The 24,880-nt window shown below is 48.9% G+C and overlaps 2 protein-coding genes across 7 annotated transcripts in view; both read left to right on the forward strand.

Annotated features, from left to right (window-relative positions):
* Positions 1–18,932, forward strand: part of FAM178B (family with sequence similarity 178 member B) — a 173,604-nt gene extending 154,672 nt beyond the window's left edge. For 5 of the 6 annotated variants that reach the window (XM_083456602.1, XM_083456604.1, XM_083456606.1 and 2 more), the window contains 3 exons: positions 11,811–11,888; positions 13,080–13,247; positions 18,567–18,932. In XM_083456602.1, coding sequence (XP_083312728.1) covers positions 11,811–11,888; positions 13,080–13,247; positions 18,567–18,587 — 267 coding nt within the window. In that variant the 3' untranslated portion in view covers positions 18,588–18,932. Of the gene's footprint in view, positions 1–11,810; positions 11,889–13,079; positions 13,248–18,566 lie in introns of those variants that run through there. The other variant, XR_014515032.1, reaches the window with a different exon arrangement.
* Positions 1–24,880, forward strand: part of ANKRD39 (ankyrin repeat domain 39) — a 320,177-nt gene that overhangs the window by 192,381 nt on the left and 102,916 nt on the right. The window lies entirely within an intron of this gene.

A 24,880-nucleotide genomic window follows, 5' to 3' on the forward strand; every position in this document is an offset into this window, starting at 1 on the left:
CAGCAGCCCTCACTTACCTTTCCTCTGCGCTTTCCAGGCATGCTCTGTGCTTTAAACTCTGTGAACTATACTCAGAGTCGCAAAGTGATTTCATGCTCTTTATTCAGCTCATAGTGGTGAGGAGGAATGGAAGTTTCCCCAAAGTATCTGCTTTATATACATTATTTACACAATGGGCTGCACGTGATTGGCTAATTCCGGACTTCTCCTGTAGGCCAATCAGGTTGTGGATTCACTTCCATCTGGAGCTGGATTGGGTGGCTCCTGCCAACCAATCATACTGCTGCATTGTTCTAGGACCAATCAGACTGCTGCATTCTGAATCCTATTGTTCTAGGACCAATCAGACTGCTGCAGTTTGGATTCTATTCAACTCAGTACATAACACTCTGGTAGTTTGCTTTTGTTTGGTTTTGGGGTTTTCTGCTCCAGAGCTTTCCCTGCAACAACCCCACTCTTTACTGCTGAATCGGAGCAAATGGCAAATTGCCATTTGATCACTTCAGCTCTAAAGAGTGGGATTTTGCAGGGAAAGCTCTGGGATGAAAAAGTTCGCCTGGACTCAGAGTTTTGTTTTGTTTTTAAATACTTTTTATTAAGTTTTCAAAAGCAAACTGAAAGAAGAACATAAGTCAAATTTCCGAAAACAAAGTCCACTTAAACATAAACTCTTGCATCCAGCATCTTAGTGTTTTCTTATTTACACTGCGCTTTGTCGCGCTTCCTTCCTTCCCTGCTTCGGCTTTCACACATTAACACCTACTCCTACAGATTCTTATTTACCCTCCACCCACATCACAAGATTTAAGTTAATCCTGCTACAGTTTTTAAACTTCTACAATTATTCCGTATATATACAACAAATTTATTCCACTCCTCTTCGAACTTTGTTACTTTTTGATGTCTAATCTTACTGGTCATTTTCGCCAACTCCGCATATTCAAACATCTTCACCTGCCACTCCACTAACATTGGGATCTCCTGGGATTTCCATTTCTGGGCCACAAGAATCCTAGCGGCAGTCGTAGCATACATAAATAACTTACAATCCTCTTTTTTTACTTCATCTCCTATTATCCCTAGCAGGAAAGCCTCTGGTTTCTTTGGGAATGTATATTTAAACAGTTTTTTCTTTTCATTATAAATCAAGTTCCAAAAGTTTTTCATTTTTTCGCAAGTCCACCACATGTGGAAGAGTTCACCGTCTTTTAATTTACATTTCCAGCAGGCTTTGTTGCTCACTCTGTACATTTTAGCTAATTTAACCGGGGTAATATACCACCGGTACATCATTTTCTTTACATTTTCTTTTAAGGTAGAGCACGCTGTAAACCTCATACCTTCGTTCCATAGTTTTACCCAGTTGTCATAGTCAATGTTATATCCAAAGTCGACTGCCCATTTTATCATGACTTCCTTTATCAATTCATCTTTTGTGTCCCATTCCAGGAGAAAATCATACATTTTGGATAGAAGTTTTGTTCTACCCTCTAAAATTTCAATTTGGAATCTTGACTTTTTATCACTAAATCCTGTTTTTTTGTCTTCTGTTAATATTCCATTAACTTGATGGTATTGAAGCCATCCTGTGAAAGCGTTTTCTATACTTTCATAAGGTTTTAATTTCCACCCATCCTCGATTTTCATTAAAATGTCTTCATAAGTTGCTCTCCCCCCCTCTATATTTCACTTTTTTACCGTTAACACTTCTATCGGGGACTCAGAGTTTTAAAGTGCGGACCTCTGCGTAGAAGGTGTGGGGCAAGAGGTACGTGTGGATGAGCTCCTAGTCCTGTCATCCATTGACCCATCCGTGTGCTTGGAAACACTCAGGGCCTCTGAGCACAGGTTCATCCAGAAGCTAGGATTCAGCCTTACAACCTGAATAAACACACCTTTTTTTGGCCTGCCAGGGGTCACACGAGGCCCTTCCTCTGACCCACTTCCCCCACTACTGACCTGGCCACGGCTCCATGAAAAACAAGCCTAATCCTGACCGTAAGAGGATGAGCTGCTTGAGAGTTGCCAGGCACCAGGCAGGATTGGGCAGGTCTGGGGCAGCCCCACTTGATGCCATCTCCAGGAGATATCAGGTTGCCCAGATGAGGCAACGCTTGAGCCTCCGTGCAGAAGAGCAGGAACCTGGTTTTAACTTCTTGCAGTTCCTCCTCTTGACCTCTTCTCTGTTTCAGGGAAAGAGGCAGGAAAAGGGCTGAGTAGTGATAGGTCAGCATTTTTTTATCCCCTTGGCTCTGAATGATCCCTGCCGGGAAAGAGGCAACAACGCCTGTGCTCCGCTTAGTTGATAAGCCTGTTGGGCTTCCATATGCTTATTTGAGGTTTGTTGTCTTCACTTGTGAAAAATGTGAGACAGACCTAGAGAAACCTTGAGGCAAAGGCTTAAAAAACACCAGATTGAGGGGAAACTAGCAATCTGTATTTCACCACACACACACACACACACACACACACACACACACACCTCCTTATTCCTGAGTGTCCAGTATTTTTGCTGCCAACATTTGTGCAACATGGGGGGGGGGGGTGAGAGCTAGATTACTACTAGAAAAGAAAGAAGGAAATTGGGATTCTCCTGAGTCCAGCAATTTTTTGCAGATGTACAGGTATGCCCTAGGGACGGGCCACCTACCCTCCATGGCGTTTCTCTGTCAACCTCACCTTTTTTAGTAAAGAAGCCTTTGATTTGTAGCTCTGATAACAGTTTGTGCTGCCAGCTGATCTCCAGGAGAGGAAAATCTGCTTCTGTGACTGACTGCGGTTTGAACTGCAGAAACAAAGAGGTGAAGCTTATTCATAGCATGGGTTTAAGGATTATCTCCTGCTAATCAAGCTGCTACTAAAAACACAGAAGTTAAAAACAACAAACAGCAACCCCAAAAAGTATTGGTCAGCTTTTTTGTGCAGGGCAGCAAACAATGTCCCTTAGACTTGCCATCTTTTCAGCCAGGCAGTGTCGCCCCCGCCTTTAACCGCAGATCACGCTCTTAAGACGTAAGGCACAAGAGTGAGCTGGCGGAAGGAGGATGCTCCAGTCAGTTGCTGCTACTGTTAAAGACACATGTGCAGTGGCCACTTCAAAGACTGGCCGTGCTAATGTGCCCAGGGCTTGTATTTGTGCAGCAAGCCTATTGTCTTGTGTTTTTATAAACAGGAACATCTCATTCTCCTTCTGTGCTGCCCTTAGGATCCATTTTAAGGCTGGCTGCTAGACCTGTTCCCATGCCTTAAAGTGCAGCAGGAGAGGCAGAAAATCAGCCGGTGGTGTCCCTCCTGCCTTGCCTCTCCAAGCTGCTTCGTCTCTGTGTCAGGCTACTGTTCTAAAAGCACTGCAACAGATAAAAGGTAGCCACTTTAGCCACAAAATAAGGCTTTTTGGGAAGTCCCACATAGGGGTGCCCAGTAAGCTTGCACCTATGCCTTTAACAGCAACTTAAAATAGCAGAAATAAGTAGGTGGGATTTTTCACAGCCTGAAGAGGAACGTGATCAGCTGCTAGTGCCAGCAGCACATCAATTTGCTGGCAAGGGCAGAGCACAAGCGTGCTGAAAAGCTGGCAACCCTCCACTGAACATATTGGTGCCACCATATGCACACTTCTGGATTGCACCATTTCCCCCTTCTTTCTGTATCTGAAGGAAAGCAAAGATTGCCAGGAAGCTGAACTTCCAGTGCCAGAGATGTGTAGAATTTATCGCGCTCCTGTTTCTGTATGTGTGCATAGCTCTGAACACAAGGAAGTTTTCATCTTGCAGTTAGTAGATGGCAAGACTACACTCAGGGCTTGAAGGATGATTCTGTAATTTCCTTCTCTCCACTCCCAACCCAGCTATCCAACAACTCATTACTTTAATTTGCCTTGGTTTTTTATTTTCTTTCATGCTTAATTAGAGCTCTTTTAATTGCTCAGAGATTCTTGGCTGGAAGGCAACTGGGGAAAGTATAGGATTAGAGAAAGAAGGAGGGTGGAAAATGATACATATTTATTAGCATTTTCTCTCTACTCAACAAAACAGACTGCATTCCAACATCTATTATTGCATATCTCTGTTTGGGCAATTAAAAATAACCCTCCCAACCTCCCCCTTTTATCCTCAGCTGCCTAATTAATTATCCCTTCAAATAATTGCACTTAACATTTCTTAAATTATATGTGGATATGTGAAGATTACACATGAGAAGAGAGGCAGGCGCTTGGCGTGTGCTGGTCCTTTAAAAGCAGAGTTGTCTGGGAACACCACTCAGAGATGTGCCTGGCAACAGCTAGGAAGAGGGGGGTCTACTGCTGGCAGAGCAGAGAAGGTGGTCTTTGCTGGCCTTTGCACACACACACACACGGAAGGGGTGGGCAGATTTTTGTGCAATAATATCATACCCACAAAGATGGTGTCATGTGTGTCGCATCCTGCGATCTGTCACTGGGGTTTGTGTACTTTGGGTTCTTAACATGAACATTTCTACCGCTAAGAAGATTAGAAGTTCCCTTTATTAGTCTGGGTGGCGCTTCGTTCCCCTTCCTGCTCTTCCTTCTCTGTTATCAGACCCATTTTATTTCCGTGTCTTTTAACTGCTGAATTAGCGGGAGACAAACCTGCCTATATCCTGTTTGCTTGTATTCTGTCTTAACTTGTACCAGTCCCACAAGGCAGCTGAGAAAAGCAAGAAACCCAACATTAAAATACTATTAAAATGTGCAAGGTTAAGATCAGCACTGAAACAGTTCAGTCAGTAGAGCATGATGAGGCTCTTTCTTGCCTTGCGCAGAGTTGGATTAGATGACCCCGGTGGTCCCTTTCTGCTCTGCAAGTCTAGGATTCCAAGTTTCCATGGAAAAGCCCCCAGACCTGTGCAAGTGGTTTCAGTTTTATTCATTTATTTGGACAGTTTACATGCTTAATTGCAGTTGCCTCTAAGCAATGTACAAGAGTCTCAATACATTGGAAAGAAAAATCAGTTAAAATTATAAAGTCAAAATTCAGTTTAAATGCCTGCTGGGATTTTTAAAAAGTATTTGTTTATTTACTGCTTTCATTAAAAAAATGTCAAAGCAGTTTACAACAATTGTGCATAAGATGATACAATAAAAACCATATTTAAAAAGTTGAAATCAGAAATCAGTTGTTATGGGAAGATGTATTCTTCATTGCCTGCATAAATCTGACTGAACAGAAACGTTTTCAGTAGGTGCTTAAAAGCTGACACAGAAGGTCTTTATTAGGTGCTGGAAGTTCAGCAGGGAGGAGGTCTGTCTGACCTCAGCTGAAATGGGCCCCAAGCCCTTCTGGCAGACATGCGCCAAACATCTGAGCCATGGGGGACCCCTAACAGTGACTCCCACCCCAAAGACCTCAGCAATAAGACAGAGATATAAGGAATCAGGGAACTCCCTTGGCACTTTAGGCAACAAAGAGGTCTTCAGTGTTTATCCATTATGAGTGGGCTTCTCAGGCCTCAATCCTGAGCAGATGGGATGCTCTCTACCCCCTCCCCCCCCAGTTGTTTTTCACTCAGGTGTTTCTGATGTTGGAGCTCAGCAAGGAAGAAAAGCAGCCATGCAAGGGTTCTCTCTCTCTCTCTCTCTCTCTCTCACACACACACACACACCTGCCAGCACTCTATGAATCTGCCTCCCTGCTACCGAAGGAGGGGGGTCTTGGGAACCCTGTGTTTTGCTCCTAACATCTATTCCCTCCACATGCCCAAAATCTAGCTGGGTCTAGTGAGAGCCAGCCCTGTGTGATGTGTAGCTCCATCTGTCTGCCTGGGCTTTCTCCTCCCAGGCCTCCACTTCCCCTACTTGGACAGGCTCCAGGTAAAACCTTCCCCTGCACTGCACAATCGCATCCTGGAACGTGTTAGCTCTGGGGCTGGCAACTCCCGACCTGCTCCCCTTTCCGGGTGTGTAGGGGGAGAGGAGGCAGGGTGTGAAAAGGCAAAAAGGCACCACTCCAGCCGTCAGGAGTAGCCTGGCTTCTCAGATGCTCTGTCTTATTCATGGGCTCCCATGTCTTACGGAGGCAACGGGCCTTTGTTTTTACTGGTTGTGTTTTGCAAAAGAGGCCCATGTCTACAAAGAGAAACTCAGAGAGCGATCTCTATTCACAGCTGGACTGTGATTACTCAGTGGGGATGGGAACATATTCTCAGAGGCACTCTCAGCATCTTAGAATGATAGAATCGTAGAGTTGGAAAGGACCACGAGAATAATCTAGTCCAGCCCCCTGCAATGTAGGAATCCTTTGCCCAACGTGTGGATCAAATCAGCGCATGACCCTGAGATTATGAGTCTCAATTGAACTATACCTCTTCCTTATTTCTTTTCATATTCCAGCCATGCCTTCCAAAAAAGGCTCCAGGGTTTTAAGTCCTGCACAGAAGCGCAAAACATTTTCATAATTGCAGTGCTGCTTTTTGTCTCAGGAACATAGAATCATAGAATCATAGAGTTGGAAGAGACCACAAGGGCCATCGAGTCCAACCCCCTGCCAAGCAGGAAACACCATCAGAGCACTCCTGACATATGGTTGTCAAGCCTCTGCTTAAAGACCTCCAAAGAAGGAGACTCCACCACACTCCTTGGCAGCAAATTCCACTGTCGAACAGCTCTTACTGTCAGGAAGTTCTTCCTAATGTTTAGGTGGAATCTTCTTTCTTGTAGTTTGGATCCATTGCTCCGTGTCCGCTTCTCTGGAGCAGCAGAAAACAACCTTTCTCCCTCCTCTATGTGACATCCTTTTATATATTTGAACATGGCTATCATATCCCCCCTTAACCTCCCCTTCTCCAGGCTAAACATTGTGCTACCTCAGTTAGTAAAGGGTGTTTCAAAATATACACTTGGAAGCTGAGACTGTTCCCTTCATCCAGTAAACATCACAGCATTCTTCCAAAGCATTCTCCATACAACTGTGGTCCACAATGTTTTTCCAGGTGATCTGTCAGTTTACAGGGGTCGGCAAGGTTTACCTCACCTGGGCCAGTTCACTCCAGTGGAGATCCCTCCGTGGGCCGGATCGCACGTGCGCATGGCTGCGATTTTCGGCGCCTGAGCATGCGCAGATGAGATTTCCGGCACCGCGGAAGCGAGTCTCCGCGCTGTGCTGGTTTAATGCAGTTTGGGGGCGGCTTGTGGGCCAGTTAAATGACCCCCATGGGCTGCTTGTGGCCCATGGGCCTTAGGCTGCCTACCCCTGGTTTACAAAATAATCCTAATTATGTAGGAAAATGTTGAAGGTAAAGATTTTTAAAAGGGAGGGGGTTCCAACTTAGACACATGCAATCCTGCAGAGGCAAACCACTTTGCAGTTTTATACTGGCAATGGGCTAACTTATTCAGCAGTGCAGGGATGCAGTTGGTGAGATGTTCAAATGAATAAATAGGGGTTATTTTTAAGGCGGGGGAACCTGAAGTTGCAGACTTTTCCAGTGCCAGATGGTAGCATGTATCAGACAAGGGACTGGCTGATACCGCCTCTGGCACTTGGGAGCTGGTAGGTAAAGGGAGGATTGTCTCCCACCTCTAAGCTTAATCCTGTTTGTCTTGCAATCTCTTAATGCAATTTGCTGGCGTCCCCACAGCAAACAGCTTACCTGAAAACCCCTTTACCTGCTGACCTCTTCTGCTAAGCTTGTGCAAAACGGCACACAATGCTTCACGGTTCCCTGTTGGCTACTGGGTTACTTGCTAGTTGAAAGATCACCAGCATAGGTTAAATCTTCAAAGGGACTTACTGGAGGGAATTGGGACAAACATCACCCGGCTAAATCAGGAATTTCCACAGAAGAACTGACTCCCAGGATTGTGCAATGTGCAGCTATGCAAAGCTGGGGGAGGCCAGAGGGGCTGGGCCAGCTTTTCAACATGTTTAGCCCAATTCAAAAGCTGGAAGGTTTCCGTATTGCTCCCTTCGCTCGCCCACAGCTCTCTGGCATGTATTCTGACTAATTCACCGCTTGAATTCCCCACGACCTTGATGCTACCAGCTGCTCCAGCTGAGATTGCTAATCAACATCAGCAATCACATTTAAAAAACTACAGGGAGTTTTGTGGCACTATTAAAGACTTACAGGTTTACTGTGGCATAAGTTTTTGTGAAGGAAAGCCCAGTTTGTTAGAAGCATGAGGGTATCCCCAGTTGACAGAGAAACACACACAGACAACCTTACAGAAGATGGATTGTCAATCTGGGGCCAGGAGGCCGTGCAATGCAAGAGGAACAGCAGATCTGTGGCATTTCCAATCTATGCAAAGCTTGTATGTATGTAAGATAAGAAGCTAAGGAGGTTGCGTTATCATTAATTACTCTTGTTGCAAATGCAGACATTGGAGCTTCGCATAGAAATGTATGCTGGGTGAACCTCTTGCTTTGCTTGGCCTTTTGGCCCACTGTTTACACACACCCCAAACACGCCTGTTATGTGTGTGTGTGTGTGTGTGAGAGAGAGAGAGAGAGAGAGAGAGCGCACTAAGGATAATGTGTCATGTATCAGACAAAGTGGGCTCTCATCCAAGAAAATGTAAACTAGAAGAATTCTGCCGCTTTTTCTGGTGCTGTAAGGTGTTTTTATTCTTGCTGCAAAAACTAGCATAATCTCTTTGGAATACATAAAAGTAAGGCGGAGCTTCAGGATCCCGTGTGTTACACACTTCTACTAACCTTTAAGTCCCACTGAGTTCCATGGGGCTTGGCCACAACAAAGTGGGCACAGGATTTCAGCCTTGGGACCTCCATCCTAACCCTGGAGCCCTGCCCCTTTGCGCCAGCAAGAAAAGCTAGGGTTGCCATATGTCAAAATGTGAAAATGTTGAGCTTATTGGGGTCAAAGTTGAACTTTTGAATGAAAAATGAAGTTGTTCAGATATTTTAAAGGAAATTCACCAAAACCTTGACTTTTGACATGGGTTGCCATGTCTGGTTTTCCCAGACATTCAAGTGATTTCCGCCCAGACACTGTTTCAGAGTGCTGTATGTCCAGGAAATTCTGGATGCAAGGCAGCCCTAAGAAAAGCAGGCAACCAGCAGGCCTGGACTGGCTGAAGATCCAGTGGATCTTTGGGCACAACTCCCCCTCTTGCCTCTGAAACACGCCTTTTGGGGGCTTTGCACTGGCTGCCGCTGGTTGGGATGCCACCAGCAGTAGCTCCAAGTGGTGTGTGCTTTTAGGCAGCTGAGTCTCCCCATCAGTGAAGTCCAGCACAGCCAGGCAGAACTGAGCAGAAAGACATGTCCTCTGCCTCCAAACACCATGCAGCACAATGGATCAGAGGCTAGATTGCTTTGTTCAGGAAGCAGGCAGGCTACAAATCTGCATTCCTATACTCACTTACTGGCAGGCAGCTCCATGGAACTGAATGGAACTTACTGACTAAGTTGACCTGTGTAACTTCTGCTGAAGGAAAAGGTGGGAGAGGGAAGGAACTCATAGAGGCTGGATGGCCGTCTACTGCTGAAGATACTCTGAATGTCTTGCAGTGAACAGAGAGTTCAAGCAGATGGTCTGCCAGGCCTCCTCCCACTCTAATCGCTCTGTTGTTGATACCTTTGGAAGCAGATACGTGGTTTAACACGCACACCTATCCTGATCTTCTTTTCTCCATTGCCCTGCAGTAAGTTGGCTGCCGTCTTCCACAGCTGAAGCAACAGCTGAGGAGTTCTGCTGCGACGAGCTGAGCTGCAGGACATCTGTGGGAAGGACGGTTTGCACAAGGGACTCCATGAAGTCTGGCATAGAAGCTGGGGAGACTTTCAGGCCTGGACAGGTGGCATTGGCAGGGACAGGTGTGGGGACAGAGGCTGAGGCAGGAGCATGGAGCCTAGGGTTGCCATATTTCAAAAACCAGGAGACCCCAAATATTGCTGAGCTTTTCTTTACAAAAACGGCAAAAAATTTGTTTACTTGCCAAAGGTCCAGGACAAACTGCTGCCTTCCGGAAATTGGAAATTCCCCCTGGATGTCACTTCTGCCTTTGAAATCCCGGTAATGTCCAGGAGATCCCAGGCGTGTGTCAGCCCTAACAGAGCCACACCCCTTCCCTGCTGCACTAGAAGGTGGATTTCAGCTTGGGAGAAAACCGCTGCAGGGCTGACTCACCTGGCAGCTGCAAAGGGCTTGGATAGATTCTGGTTCTCCACTTCTTTGCAGGGGAGACTGAGTTTCCACTCTATACAGAACTTCTTTGTCCTTCTGCCTTCTCCCTACGAGACAAATCTCAGTACGCCAAGTAGGCGGCTTGGCTTGCTTGTGGCTACAATATCTAACTATCAAGCAGAGAGATTCACTGGGGGACTTTTTCAGTCAAAGTTTGTTGTGATACAAAGCAAGTTGTTCAGTAGTGGCTTCCTAACCACGTTTACTCAGAAGTCAGCCCTGTTGTATTCAGTGGGACTTAAACTGCGGGTTCATGGGGTTAGACTTGCAACCTAAGCTTTCCAGCAAAACAAGGCAGCAGGATTTTCATGCCCTTTAGGGCAGAGGGTAGGAGACCAACAGATCTGCCCAAGCGCCAATCCACTGAGAAGTTCCTCTGCAAAAGCCCCCTTGATCTGAGCTGGGGGCTGTGCAAGTGGGCAGACCTAGGAGGGGTCTTGCTCTCCCTGCAGGTTGGGCTAGTTGCTAGCAGGGCACGCCGCTGGAAGCAGTGGGGCTAGTGGCCATGGGGCCCCAAAACTGATAAAGCTTGCATGGTCATTTGTCTGTCTCCTGCTGGACACCAGCTGGGTTGGCCATCCATGGTTCTGTCCTGAGAAGAGGCAGGGGGTCCCAGGAGGCTGAGGGAAGGATCTAGCAGCTTTGTTCCTTTTCTCTCTAGAGGGCATCAAACCACTGGATCCTCTCTTTTCCATGCGGGCCTTCCAACTTTTTCCACACTGCAGAAAGTCCAACGTTTTCCAGAAGCAGTGCATTCTCCACAGCTGAAATGTTTCCTCCGCTATTTTAATTTATTTCTAATGTGAAGGACATTTCAAGGGTGCTTCCCAACTGTTCCTATTTTCAGATTGGATTCATTTGCATACTGGCAAATTCAGGTTAAAGGTGGTTAGTGCTCATGCACAACAATCCTGATTCCCCACCCCCAAAATGAGACTCTTGCTGTAAGGAAAGTGACAGGTAACACTCGCTCTGACACAGCACCCTCTGACGAAAAGGAGTGAATGCTCGGTGCATAGCTGGCATTGTCTGATCTCCCTGCAAACAAATCAGGATAAATGCTCAATAAAGAGGTCATCTGGAAGCAACCGCAGTGCTAAAACCTTCTAATGCTCTGGCTCTGTAGTAGTAACGTGTGATCGTACCATTGCATTACAGCCCTGTGCCGCCTCTCTTTCATTATAAACTGGAAAAGGTTTTTTTAGCAACAATTAATGTCACCCACCAGCTGCAAGCATTATACGGAATGGGTGCTAAGTTTAAAAGGGCTCCACCCACAGCAGTAGCATCACTCCTGCTAATGTGGAGAGAACATAGTGGGGGGCACAGAAAAACTGCAGAAATCCAGAAGCTCAGTTGCAGTTCTACCTGTGTCTTACCACAGAAGAGCGGCATCTGGGTAGCGAGAGAGTATTCAGTCTGGAAACACACCGGCTTCTCTCTCTCTCTCTCTCTCTCTCTCTCTCTCTCTCTCTCTCTCTCTCTGATGAATGTTGCATGAGCTGGTGTAGAGGTTAATATTCTGGGCTGGGGCCTGGGAGCCCAGCCATGAAGCCCACTGGGTCACCTTGGGCCAGTCGCTCTCTCTCTCGCTAGCTAACCTACTTCCAAATGATATGCCTCCCTCTCTCTCTCTCTTCCAGGCCTGCTACCTCTGCCACAGCCTCCTGACGCTGGCCAATGTGGTTGTGGGATCCACGGCTGTCCCTCTGAGAGATCAGGTGAGTCAGGATCCCAGAGCAAGGACAGCAGAGAGCGGCTGTGTTGAAAAGGGGGCTGTGCCCAGGCCAGCTAAGAGAACAGATCGCTCACCAGGAGAAACGAAAACTGCACTGTGTGTGACATTTAGCCTGGTGTGGTGGAGGAGAGGCTGGAGGCAGGCCAGCTTTGTGGGCAGCATAAACTGCAGCTTCACGGCTTTGCTGGAGCCAGCTCTCACACACAACACACAGAAGCAACAAAAAGTCCTAGCTCAGAGCAACCGTGGGGCTGGGAGTGGCACAAAGCAGAACTCAGCTGTGGGGCTGCAGTGGTAGCTGAAGGGTAGCCTAGCAGCCCCTGGGAGGATGCGCTTGGCCAGAGAAGTGGCTCCACTCCCAAGGGAGTCCAAGCAAAGCAAGAGGAAAGCAAAGGGGAACTGGGGGAAAGGTCTGGACTGAGCTACATATTACACACAAACCTGTCTTAAGCCTCCCTCAACTGTGTAATGTGTGGCTTGGTCCAGTTCTCCTTTTGTCTTGTTTCTCTTCAGACTCCCTTCGGAGGCAGCCCTGTGTTGATACAACTAGCCGAATCAAGTCATCACGCTTTAAGCAGAGCAGCAGCATTTCTGACTGAAGGCCGCCCCATTGCCCTGCACATAAAACTTCCCTGCATGTGTGGGAGAAGGTTCACCTCCAGGGTATCTATTTTAATGATATCTAGCTAAAGGCCCAGCGGTCTTTGTAAGCAGGGTCATGGGGCAATGCTCAGAAAAAGCATTGCTGTGGGGAAATACAGTAAACAGTATTGAAGGCAACAGTAGCATCATGAGTACAAATCATGAAAAAGTGCAATGAAAAGGATGTCTGGTACCCAAAAATATTTTATTTATTTATTTTATTTAATATATTTGCATACCACAAAGTAGAAACACAAAATGCATAATAAAAACAAGAACAAAACAAACCAATAACCCCCCGTCCCACAAACACATAAAGATATAAATGCATGATTTGTTCAGGTTGCAGAATGTGGCTTTCCCTGGATGCAGGATATCATCTACCCTGGTGCAGAATTCTGAGATATATATATATATTAAAAAACCACAAAGTTATTCTGCACTCTGCTAATGCTTCACCAGACGAGAGCAGCTTCTGCTCCCTGATAGATGCCTCTCTTCCTGCCTTTCTGTCCCCTTGCTCCCGCACCAGAGGCACCTCCAGCAGCTCTGCATCCAGCTGCAGCAACACATCACCACCAGCATACGGGAAGAGGCTGGCCTCATGTACCGCACTGAGCTCAAGGACCTGGCTGCCCAAACCTTTCTCAAGTGGGAGGAGCTGCATTCTCAGGGCTGGCTCAAGATAACCTCCCTGCAGGTAACTTCCATGTAAAGAGGGACCTGGAAAGACGTGGGAAGGGGTGAGTGAGCAGGTGGTGAGGCAGAGGAAGGGTCACAACTTCTCTCCCTTTCGTGTATTCTGGAGAAGGTGTGAAAGAGCCTCTGTGCACACAAACTCTGCAAAGGATCCTGGCTTCACGGATGGAGCGGATGCACCTGCATTTTGGAACATGGATAGGCTCTTTTACAGCTTTCACCAAACAGAAGAAGCTGCCTTGACATGGGAACAAAACATGTGAAAGGAGCTAAAATGCCACCATGAGGCAAGCTGAAGATGATGGGAGGGTGCCCTTAAGGGCAGTACAATAAAATAGAGACCAGTCTGACCACTGGGAGGACCAGGAGAACTGTTCTGTGCGGTGTGTGTGTGTGTGTGTGTGTAAGGGGGATGTCATTTGGATAGTGCACCAAAAGCCTGGCAGTATTTCAAGCCAGCCTGGGATGCATGGGACCCTGGCAGCTGTGGCTCCATCTCCAGCTGTCTGTGGCTAATCACACATGACACACACACCCGTCCCTGCTGGGTGGCAAGAAGCCCACAGCTCGGAGCCAGCAGAACAAGGAGGAAAGGGATCAAGCCTGCCAGAGCTGTGTCTGACTTGGAATCATAGAAGTGCGGAGTTGGAAGCACCCCAAGCGTCATCTTGTGTCCCCCACCCCACCCCCCGCAATGCAGGAATCACAGCTCAAGAATCCCTGGCAGATGGCCACCCAGCCTCTGTTTAAAAACCCGCAGGGGAGGAGAGGCCACCACTTTCCCAGGTAGCCGGGTCCACTTGGTGCCATTTGTGCTGCAGGTCAGCCAAGAAAGACTTCACTTGTACCCCAAAGCAAGGAGTGGGCAAGCTCCCAGCAGTTCCTGCTTTGGTCCTGGACAGCTCCAGAATATTAACCCAAAACCCCACCTGGAGCTCGTGTGTACTTGTGCTGCAAGAAAACCACACTTTCCCTTGCTTTCCACCTCCCCGTCTCCATTACTCCCAGCGACTGCAGGCCACAGCAGCACCCCCTGCACAACCCCCCAGGAGAGGAGCAAAGCAATCTCTGCAGGATGCAGACCTGGCTGGAAAAGAGCTTCCCTGCTCTGGGTGAGGGGACTCCGGGCTCCGTTTCAGATTTCCGTAGGAGGGTACAATGAGATTTTAGTATGATGGTGCAAGATTCTCTATGACGTTGGAAGGGCTGCTCCCTGTTCAAGATTAAATTACAACACACATTGGTTTATCTTCAGAAGGTTCCTATCTTTTAAAGAACTCAGTATGACTATGGCACTATTATGAACACAGGCTAGACAATCCTTTGTTTGTTTGTACACCAGCCCATTTCATAGATTAAAGCAATTGCCGTTCTGTGCTTGAGGCCAGCTGAGATGCCAGAAGTCTAGGCGTTCCTGGGAAAGAATCAGATGTGGCCTGAAAGGTGATGAGGCAAGAGACTGGCCGCTCTCCCATCTTCACTAGATCTTGTTTGGGGGGGGGGGATGTTGCCTGAAGCCAACCCCCTGTAACACATATCCTTGCGAATCCTGCCATCTTCCATTCTGTGGACATGACCAAGCCAGTACAGACTTCACTGAGACAGAAGCAGGGTATTTTTTCAGCTGGAACTCGCCAGAACTCAGTTCCGGCACCTCTCAAGTAGGCACCATTGCCATGATAAGAGAGTTCTGGCACCTGTTTTTCTAGAAAAATAGCACTGGGCAGAAATGCAAACATGCTAGGAATGTGGACTCGGATCTGCAGGTCAGATGCACAGCTGAACATGCACAAAACCTTGGTGCGTTCAAAACTGTGCCAACTTAGTTAACTGCAACAATATGATATTGCCAGTATACCAAGGAATTGTGGGTTGACTCCAATGCCAGTCCTACTCAGACCCATTAAAGTTAATGAACATGATTAACTTAGGTTCCTTCATTTCAGTTGGTCTACTCTGAGTAGAACTCAGATACAATTCTATACATTTTGAGTTTTCTTTGTACATACTGCTGTACAATTTTTGAATCTTATTTTAGTGCACTGGCTCTAGAGGGAAAGAAAGGGTTAATAAACCCCCCCCCCCCTTGGGAAAGAGTGCCATGCCAGGGAGGCTGATCACTAGCTTTGGGCAGAGACTTGCAGGAAAGGGCCTCACTGGGGATGAGATCCTTTGTCTTCTGTACAGGCTTACAAAGCCAGAGAGCGCTCCAGCCCTGCTCAGGCAGGTTGGCCTGGCTGCAGGATCCTGGGAGCAGAGTCCCAGGCACCACAGCAGAGGCTTTCTGACCAGGGAAATTAACTACAAAATTTTGGATCTCTTCCAGACCTCTGCCAAACTTTGGCAGTTCTTTTGCAGCAAAAAAAAAACAAAAACCCTCTGCATTTTGCAGCATCTCACAAACTGAGCAACTGATACATCTAGCATGGGGTTTGTACTTTGTTGTTTAGTCATTTAGTCGTGTCCGACTCTTTGTGACCCCCTGGACCAGAGCAGGCCAGGCACTCCTGTCTTCCACTGCCTCCCGCAGTTTGGTCAAACTCATGCTGGTAGCTTCGAGAACACTGTCTAACCATCTCGTCCTCTGTCATCCCCTTCTCCTTGTGCTCTCAATCTTTCCCAACATCAGGGTCTTTTCCAGGGAGTCTTCTCTTCTCATGAGGTGGCCAAAGGATTGGAGCCTCAGCTTCAGGATCTGTCCTTCCAATGAGCACTCAGGGCTGATTTCCTTCAGAATGGAGAGGTTTGATCTTCTTGCAGTCCATGGGACTCTCAAGAGTCTCCTCCAGCATCATAACTCAAAAGCGTCAATTCTTCGGCGATAAGCCAACTACGAACCTCAAAATTTGGAATAACCTCCAAACCTTTGTGACCCATTCCTGCACCCAGGAAGCCCAAGAGGGCTGCCTAGCACTCCCACCCCAATCCCTGATTTACGAGCTGGGATGATGCTTACATCCTTTTGTGCAAACGTGATGGGAAACAGAAGCACCACTTCCATGACTCTTCTCCGCCTCCGTTGCTGAGGGACCTGACTCACCCCAGGAGTTAATGCTGGCTGGGCCCTTTCCTGCTAGTGTGGCCTGAAGTCATAGGGAGGGAGGGCTGGAGAGAGGAAATGATCTTCATCAGCGTGGCTCAGATCAAAGGCGTTCAGAGCTGTTGCTGCCCACTTAATTACTAAACAGAGTTTAATGAGTTGTCTTCCCTTCCTGACCTGGTGGCTGCCCTCTTTTAATCCAATCAGCCAGGACAGGAGGAGAGCGCTGGATGCATCAATAGCTGCCTACGGGGTTGGGGTGTGTGGACATCTCGTGAGTTTCAGCATTGTGAGCAAGTGTTCTTTAGGAAAGGGACACACTGAATTATTTGTAATACAGTGCCATCCATGCAAATGGCACTCTGCAAAGTTTCATGAGCAATTTTTTTTAAGCTAGCGATATAAATTCCGGCATTGCTCTTGCACAGCTCCTGTTTATTGTAATGTGCAGAGAAACTTCACTTTATGTTTTATGCCTCATGACGTCTCATGCTATTGTGAGGTGGGAAATGCCATTTGCCTCCTGCCCCCAGATGCCTTTGGGTGCCCCAGTCCTCCACAGGGGGCAGAGGAGAGGCTGTCACTTTGGTGTTCAGGATCTGTGCGTCTGCCCCCTGCAGTCATTGGCTGCGTCTTGGTCTCTAACACCACCAGCCGTTCCCAGACCATCACCCTAAAACCCTTCCCTTTTTCCACAAGGGAGAACAGAGCCAGAATCCCTGTCCTGTCACACAAAATGTGGATCTGCAGAGGTTGGCTGCTCACCCCCAGCCACAGGGTTTGCCATGTGTTCAGATTAATGTGCTTTTGCAGACCTGTCCTTGGCATTCTCCTCCTGCCTGACAGCCTTCCCTGGCCCCCTTCCCCCACCTATGTTGCAGGGGCCAGGAGAGGGAGAAGGTTGCCTGTAGGGAAGCCACACCATGTTCTGCTTGCTCATGCACTAGAGGACCCAGATGTGCTGATAGAAGCTCCCCCACAAGGGGTTGGTTGACTATTTTGCTGCCTGAGGCAGAACCTCAGTACCTCAAGGATCCTGCGATCCTCCTCTGGTGCCTCCTCCGCAAGAGGTACAAGGGGCCAACGCAGGCTCTGTGGTGGCTCCCCATTTCTGGAATGCTTTCCCCAAGGAGGCTTGCCTGGCACCTTCATGACATATCTTTAGGTGCCAGGCAAAAGCATTTTTATGTAATCAGGCTAACAATCTATGGTCTTGTAAACTGTGGAGGGGAGGTTTGTTTTGTTACTATGTTGCTTTTCGTGTTTTTGTACTGTAAACCACCTGTGCTCCTCAGATGAAGGGTGGTATATAAATTCAATTAATTAATAAAAAACAAACAAACCAAAAACCCCTGCAGCAGATGTGCAAAGCCCTGCCTGTCCTGACCACCTCGTGCATCCACCTGGAAGGGAAGAGCCCCCCCCCCCCCGCTACTCAGTCAGCACATGCTGCCTAGAGCCATACATTTTAGCAGTAGCCGCAGCTACTTTGGACTGTGTTCTTGGAACACTGCAAAGCAAAGCAAGAGCAAGCGCTCAGTTTCTAAAAAGAGAGTTGCCAGGGCTCAGCTTGCGTGGAAGCATAGCCATCTGCTCTGGAAGGAAGTTCTGCTCCTTGGAGATAGATTTCCGTGGGGGCCAAGGCTACCCATGGCTGTTAGCCCCACTGGCTGGACTTTGCCTCTGCAGTCAGAGGGTTGCATTGTTGGCAGCCACAGGAGCGGAGAGTTGTTGGAAACCCTCAGGTCCTGCTGGAGGGTCTCCCAAAGGCACCTGGGGCCCCCGCAACTGGAAGGGCCATTGGCCTGATCCAGCAGGCTCTGCTGATGTTCTTAGCAGTGAGGAAAAGTCACGTCATGCCTGTTTACTTGAAAAAGAGACGCAGATGAGAGCCGTGCTCAATGGGTGTGGGTGTAGAAGGAGAACCAGTGTGGTCCAGTGGTCAGAATGTTGAGGTAGGACCCGGGGGGGGGGGCAGGGTTCAAATCCTGAAGCTCACTGAGTGAGTGTACCATGGATCAGCCACAGTTTCTCCACCTAACCTACCTCACAGGGTTGTTGTGAGGATAAAATGAGAGGTGGGAGAAGCACCTACACCCCCTTGAGATCCTTGGAGGACAGCTGAGCGCTAATTGCAATAATCAAGGTGGAGGGGGGACAACAGACCAAGAGTGTCTGCAGGAGGCTTTGCTTACGTAGCTCATAGCTGCCCCCCAGAGCTGGCGTCTGCTGCAAAATATGTTTCTGAGAGTTTGTCCTTGTGTTTTTCTCCCCTCTTAGGGCCAGAATGAAAACATCTGATGGGACATATCCCAAGAAACCAGGGCTTTGCCAGAGGGAGCAGCAGCGAGGAGCCCAGCAAAGCAGTTTGGTGGAGTGAGGCAGGCGCACAACAGTTCCCCCCCCCCAGTCCCCCCCCCTTCCTAGTTCCTCAGCCGCAGAGACATTTTCAACTTGGGTTTCAAACCTTTTTTTCTAAAGGAGAAAAGTTCTTTCAAGGGCTAAGCTAACAATGTTTGCTATTTATTTGCACAACCTTGTGCCTTTAAGAAGTGTGCCTTTCAAAGCAAAAACGCTCAAGGAAAGAATATCCACCCCTCTCTGCACAGAGGAGGCCAAAATAAATGTCATTTTTAATGGATTTTATTTCTCTCTTCCTGGCTGTTCCCTGAGGTTGTAACAGTAAGTGCTCTACTGCGTGGCGATGGGCCACATCAAGGGTGTGGAGAGGTCTCTTAAAAGCATGCTGGATTCTTGTTACTTACCGGGGAGATCAGGAAAGGGATCTGGAGGAAATAGAGGCTGTACTTCCTGAACTGCTGGTGGGCCTACAGAACCACCAGGCGTTTGCTCAGCGGAGGTCAGTGCTAAGAGGCACGCATGATTCACCTGCAGCAGGCTCTGGGTTCAATCTAGCATATCAGGTGGAAAGGACTCAAGGCCTTGCAAAGCTGCTATAGGCTGGCGTCAAGGGTCAGCATCTGCCAAGGGCTCAGCGCAGGTGAGGAGAGTGCCCTGGGCCTGCTGTTGCAAGCAGGTAGATGCAGGGAGGGAGGGGGGGCCCTGGAGAGTGTCTTGTCCAAGGATCCTCCAAAACCTGGAGTCGATGCATGCTGCTCGCTGGCATGACAAAGCAGGAGGAGCCACTGCTCTGTCTAAAGCACACCGGTGTGCAGTTCCAACCCACCACCATCTTTTTGCTTATTGATCTAGCTCTGAGGAGCAGAGCAAGAAGCAGCTGTAGAAAGCCAACTGAAAATAGAAAAGGGGGTGGGGGGAGTCGCAAGATAACCTTCTGTGACCCAGGCACTGTGACCTTACAGAGTCATTTAAGTTGGCTGCCATGTATCACTCCCCAAATGTCACTCTGAATAGGCAGGCGAGAGAGGGAGGGACACATTTGCAGACTCGGGTGGGCAAGATAGGTGAGAGACCCCGCTCCTCTCCGCTTCCATTCAAGAGACTTCTCTGGCCTCAAAATAAAGGGACCTGAAAGAGCCACATAGCTGCAACCCGCTCCCAACCACTCGCTCGCGTGGGGTTCAATCCACCAGGAGGTTCTGTGGAAGCGGCTGCTGGGTGGCTGGTGCCCCATCCAGAGTCAGCTGCCTTATGCCTAGCCAGGCCATTGCTCCATCTAGCGCAGCTGTTTGGGGTGGTGCTGTAGACGCGGCTGATGCGAAGCTGTAGTCCAGAACACACTTCCCAGGCGGGAGGAGGCTGGTCTGCTTCGAGTGGGAGCAGCTCTCCAGAGTTTCAGGGAGGGGCAAACTGGCGCTCCCCCCTGTGCTTAAGCATAGTCAGCCTTCCTCTCTGGCGGCCGCCCACCCAGCTCCTGTCCTCAGCCAAGCCTGGCTCTCCTCCTCGAGGGGCAGCTGCAGCTGGAGCACCTTCGCCAGCAAGAAGGTCCTGCGCTCTGTGGCTCAGTTGCCAGGAAGCAGCCCTGTGGAGGGAGAGTCGCTTCCCTGGACCAGACTGAGACGGGAAGGCCTCTCTCCTTAGAATCAGAGCGATAGAAGGGACCCCGAGGATCATCTAGTTCAACTCCCTGCGACGCAGGAATCTCCGCTAGATCAGACATGGAGAACCATAGAATAGTCCTCCCTTTAAACAGCGACTGGGTGCCCAGAAATCAGCAGGCGATGGTTTTCATGGCCCGGGATGGAGGCTTTAGCTTGTTGAACGGGCGGAGGCGCTGCAGCAAGGGGTGCAGGGGAGGGCTGGAAGTGTGTAAGTAAGTAAGAGTTGCCTGGCTCAAGCAGGGAGGAAAGGGCTTGGATCAGGCCCGGGCCGAAGGTCACCGGGCAGGTGGGCAGATACGGCAGGCTGCGCCCCGGCTGCAGGGACGCCTGATCCGCTGCTCTTTGCTCGCTGTCCGCCCCGCCCCGCCAGAAATCAAGGCGATCGCGCCGATCCTGTTAGAGGATTAGCTGCCCCTGATCCGCCTTTTCTTCCAGGCGCCGCCTGATCGCCGGGAAGGAGCTGCCTTCGGGGCTCGCTCAACCTCCGACGCCGCTGCCGCGGGGTCTCTCGCCTCGCCGGCCGGGAGCCCAGAGGGCGGTCCGCGCGCTCAGGCGCCTGGCTGCGAGAAGAGTCCCGAGAGCGGGCCGGGATCTTCGTAAGAAAACGTGCACGCGCACCAAAGCCCATCACCAACCGGGCTGCCGCGGCTGGAAGGCGGGGAGCTGCCCCGGTGCCTTCAGCAGCCATGGCGTTGTAAGAACGAGGCTGGAGAAGGCAGGTCCAGTTCAGCATCCTGCTTCCGCATCAACCAGCCAGATGCTCCTGGTACCTGGGAAGCAGATGCTGTTAATTCGATGTCAAGGTGGCCTCACTAGTGAGGTCCTTCCAGCAGGGATGAAGCAGTAAATTAAAATGGCCTTCCCTTTGGAAGACAAAACAGCCAGGAGGAAGGATGGTGGTAACTCCATCGCCAGCAGAGTTAAGAATCTCTTTTAATTTCGTAAAGCCATAGGTGGTTTATTCATATGGTGGGGAAATGTTATTTGAAACATTTATACCCTGCCTTCTAAAGCAAGGGATATTCTAGAGGCAGCTTATAAATATAATTAAAACAATCCACAGCTGACAAATCAGAACCACCAACAATTCAAAGAGAGCACCCATGTTCAAAGCCAATGAGGAAGCCAGCATCTTCCTTTTCCTGAAAGTCAGCCGAGTGGGTCTGGCTGATGGAGATGGACGGGGACGTCCAGAGGCAAGGAAGGTGCCATAGCAGACACTTCTGTTCAGATGGGGTGGGGGCTGAGCAGGCCCTGTGGGCTCGTCTCCCATCTCAGACTTCCCAGGCAAAGTAATGGCCAGCTTCCTTGCAGAAGGACTTTTCCACTGCTGATTTGGCACAAAGGGTTAACCCAACCTTTGCTAACTTAGTACTGTCCAGTTGGCAGGGTGTGTGCGGTTCTGTAGAAGTCCAGTCCTGAGGTTTCTCACCTCCTGCTGTGCACACTCCCTCCAATAATCAAAATAGTCAGGCCTGCCTTTGCAACAGTAGTAGCCTGAAAGGTCCCCGGATTGCATTCCTGACTCCCCCTACCTGCCATCCAGTTCTATGGTTGCCACCCTCAATTTCCTGCCATGTAGCCACACAAAGTGTGCGTGCGTCCACACATGGGTGCTCTGCATAGGGCCAGCCTGCTAAAACAGTTGCTGGATTGAATGAGCAGCATATTTTACCTGTAAGCAGGAAATGCCAGTGGGCCTGGATCTGGCCTGCAGCCATTTTCACTAGGGCTGAGAAGTCGCTGCAAGCAGCTGAGAGGGGACCCGTTGGGCATTCCCATTAGGAGATGGATGACTTCTTTGTCCATTTGTCATGCAGGGAAGTGGTTGTGTGGGCGGCAGTTTGTGTGCAGCAGCAGCAAAGCTGTGATTCCTCTTTGGGTGGTGGAATCAGGCAGCCCAGATGCTTATGTCTGCCAGGACAGGGAACCACTTCCGTCTGGGCTCCATGTGGGAATTGGTTTCATCTTGGAAGTTTCCTGCCTTTTGTGTTGTCTTCTACAAGAGCTCACAATGAGAGGAGGCAGCATTTGATCCAACATGCCCATTCCACAGGCAGAAGCCAATGGGACTGATGACATAGTGTCCTCCAGAACCCCTGAGACTGCAGGCTGGGCCACCTAACAGAAGGGTTGGTCCAGGCCAGAGGTTTCCATCCTGTGTTGTGTAGCTGTGAAGTTACTGAACTATGAGCAAAGATCCTTTGTTGCTTCTGCTTTGAATTAAGCAAATTACTAACATTCCCATTTGGGGATATCTCAAGGGTATAGGATGCCTGGCTTTGGTTGGTGGATCAGGGCCCTGACTGTGGCCTGATTTAAGGTTGGTTGCAACAGCAGCACTACCACCATACAATTATATGGTTCAAGATTAAAAAGGAGGTCCCCCCCAAAAAATACATTTTTGTGTCTGAAAAATCCTCTACACGCAGAAGGTCCCAGGTTGTCCAGTACTCTAACCTAGCTTTCGCCAACTTGGTGGCCTCCAGATGTTTTGGACTTTAGCTCCCATCAGCCCCAGTAAGCACGTCAGTATGCTATGGTGATGTTGGGCAACTCCTGGTGCAAGCAGGCAGGGAGCCAAGAGCAGTGAACAACTCAGATTGCCATATAATTTACTCATGTCGAATCTGTATCCTGCAATGCATCCCATATAAGCACACTTTTACATGTAAATAAATGCTAATGAGATTCAGGGCAGGGGAAACCAATGATGCAAGCAGAGTTCTGGGTTGTGACTCCCACCCGTCTCTTCAAATACAAGGGCACTTTCCCAGCACAATGAAGTCAGACAGGTTGTGCCCTGTGAAATCTATGTGGGACAATGGTCCTGGGATTGGTGATAAATCCCTCAGGATTAGCCCCTGAGCTTCTCTATCTTTAGCCCTTTGAGGAAGGGACATGCCAGGCTCTTAGGCTAGCTGGGGACTTACAAGCCACCCAGGCCCTGTCCTGTTCAGTCACCAGTGTTGTTGGTAGGTCAGTGTCCCAACTGCAATGTAAATATCCACTTCCAGGGTGGGAGGTGCTCTTCTAGGGACAAGGAGGGCCAGAAAAGATATTGGGGGAAAGGCTGTGGGTTGCACAAGGCAGGGTCTCCCTTTGCCTTTTTCAGGGAGTCCCTCACTGCATCCACAGGCAGCCATACCTTGCAGCAAGGTGCAGAAGCTGACGCAAGCGGTGGACTTTTACACGTCTATTTCACAGGTATATACCCTGCCTATTAGCAAATCTTTTCACAAGGCAGCTTCCAAAGATATAAAAACAATACAAATGCAAGCAACAGATTGCCAATCTGTACTCAAGAGACAATGGAGTGTCTCTGGGTGTGAAGTCAAAGCACTGAGAATCACAGCACCTGCTGTGGCTGCGGAGAGTGGTAACTTGCGATTGCTGCCTCCTGCGTTGTTTTTGTTGCATTAGGAGCACCGAAGTGGCCTCTCCAGGATGCATGCTTGGGCAGTGTGTATGGACTGCTCAGATGACAAAACGGCCTTTCTGATGTGGTTCAAAGGAAATTATAGCAATATGTTTGGCACCAGCTGGCTGCAGGAGTTGCTGGAAGGAGATGTATGAGGTGCCATCCAACTGTCTTGAGGACTCCTCTCCAGATTTGTGTAGGGTTTACTTCTCACAAGGCAGCGGCTACAAATTTTTCCTCAGGGTTTACTGCTTTCTTAGGAATGAATATAGCTGCAAAGCAATGGAGATTTAGGATCAGAGTTTTCCTTCTAGAAGGGCTACCTTCCCAGGTTGACAAGCCCCATCTGCCCCTCATTTCCCTCTACAGCAAGCGCAACAACCTCCTTCTTGGCCATTTAGCCCACTCTTGGTCTTGTCTGCTCAATTTGCCTGAACCTGTATTTGCATGCAGGGGAAAGTCCCTAACTCATCAAGGGTTTCAGACCCATCAGCAGCCCTCACCTGGTTTAGCCAGCCAGTGGAAGCCATTCCCTGGGATGTGGCTGCTGTCGCCTGCTGACAGCTTCTAAGAGCCACAGGTGAGATCTGAGTACACGGACCAAAGGTGCACAAACCACCCCAGAAGGAGCATGACTTGGCCCCACCAGAGGCACTGCCCCTCCCCTAAACCTCTATACAGAGATGGTTACATTTAGGGTGACAGATGAATGCAGAAATGAATTGCTGAATGGTGCAGCAAGCTTTAATGGTGCTGGCATGGGGAAGGGTTCTCTGCATCAGGCAGCAAAAAATATTGGTGGCACTTGTTTTACTTGGCAGAGTTAGCACACAGCTTGAAGCTGACTATGTATTGAATCCTTGCTGGGAGAGCAGGCTTACCTTGGTTGCTCACAGAAAATAAGAAAGCTTAGGTTTATTTTAGGAAACACTTGGATAGAAAAGAGTTCCTAGTTCTAGCCAACTAAGTTGGAGTTGCGGAGAGTTGTGCTTGCCTCTTGCACTCAGCAGAGAGACACACAAATATGTCCTCTCTCCATCAGCTTCAGAATTAAGAGCATGAAGAAAGGGGAAGCAGGATCCTAGGTCAACAACTCTAAGAATATCAGCCTAACATCAATAGAAAGGTCAGCACAGAGATCAAAGGATAGT

This window comes from Podarcis tiliguerta (assembly GCF_965153285.1).
Source record: "Podarcis tiliguerta genome assembly, chromosome: 8".
In the NCBI taxonomy this organism is placed as follows: domain Eukaryota; kingdom Metazoa; phylum Chordata; class Lepidosauria; order Squamata; family Lacertidae; genus Podarcis; species Podarcis tiliguerta.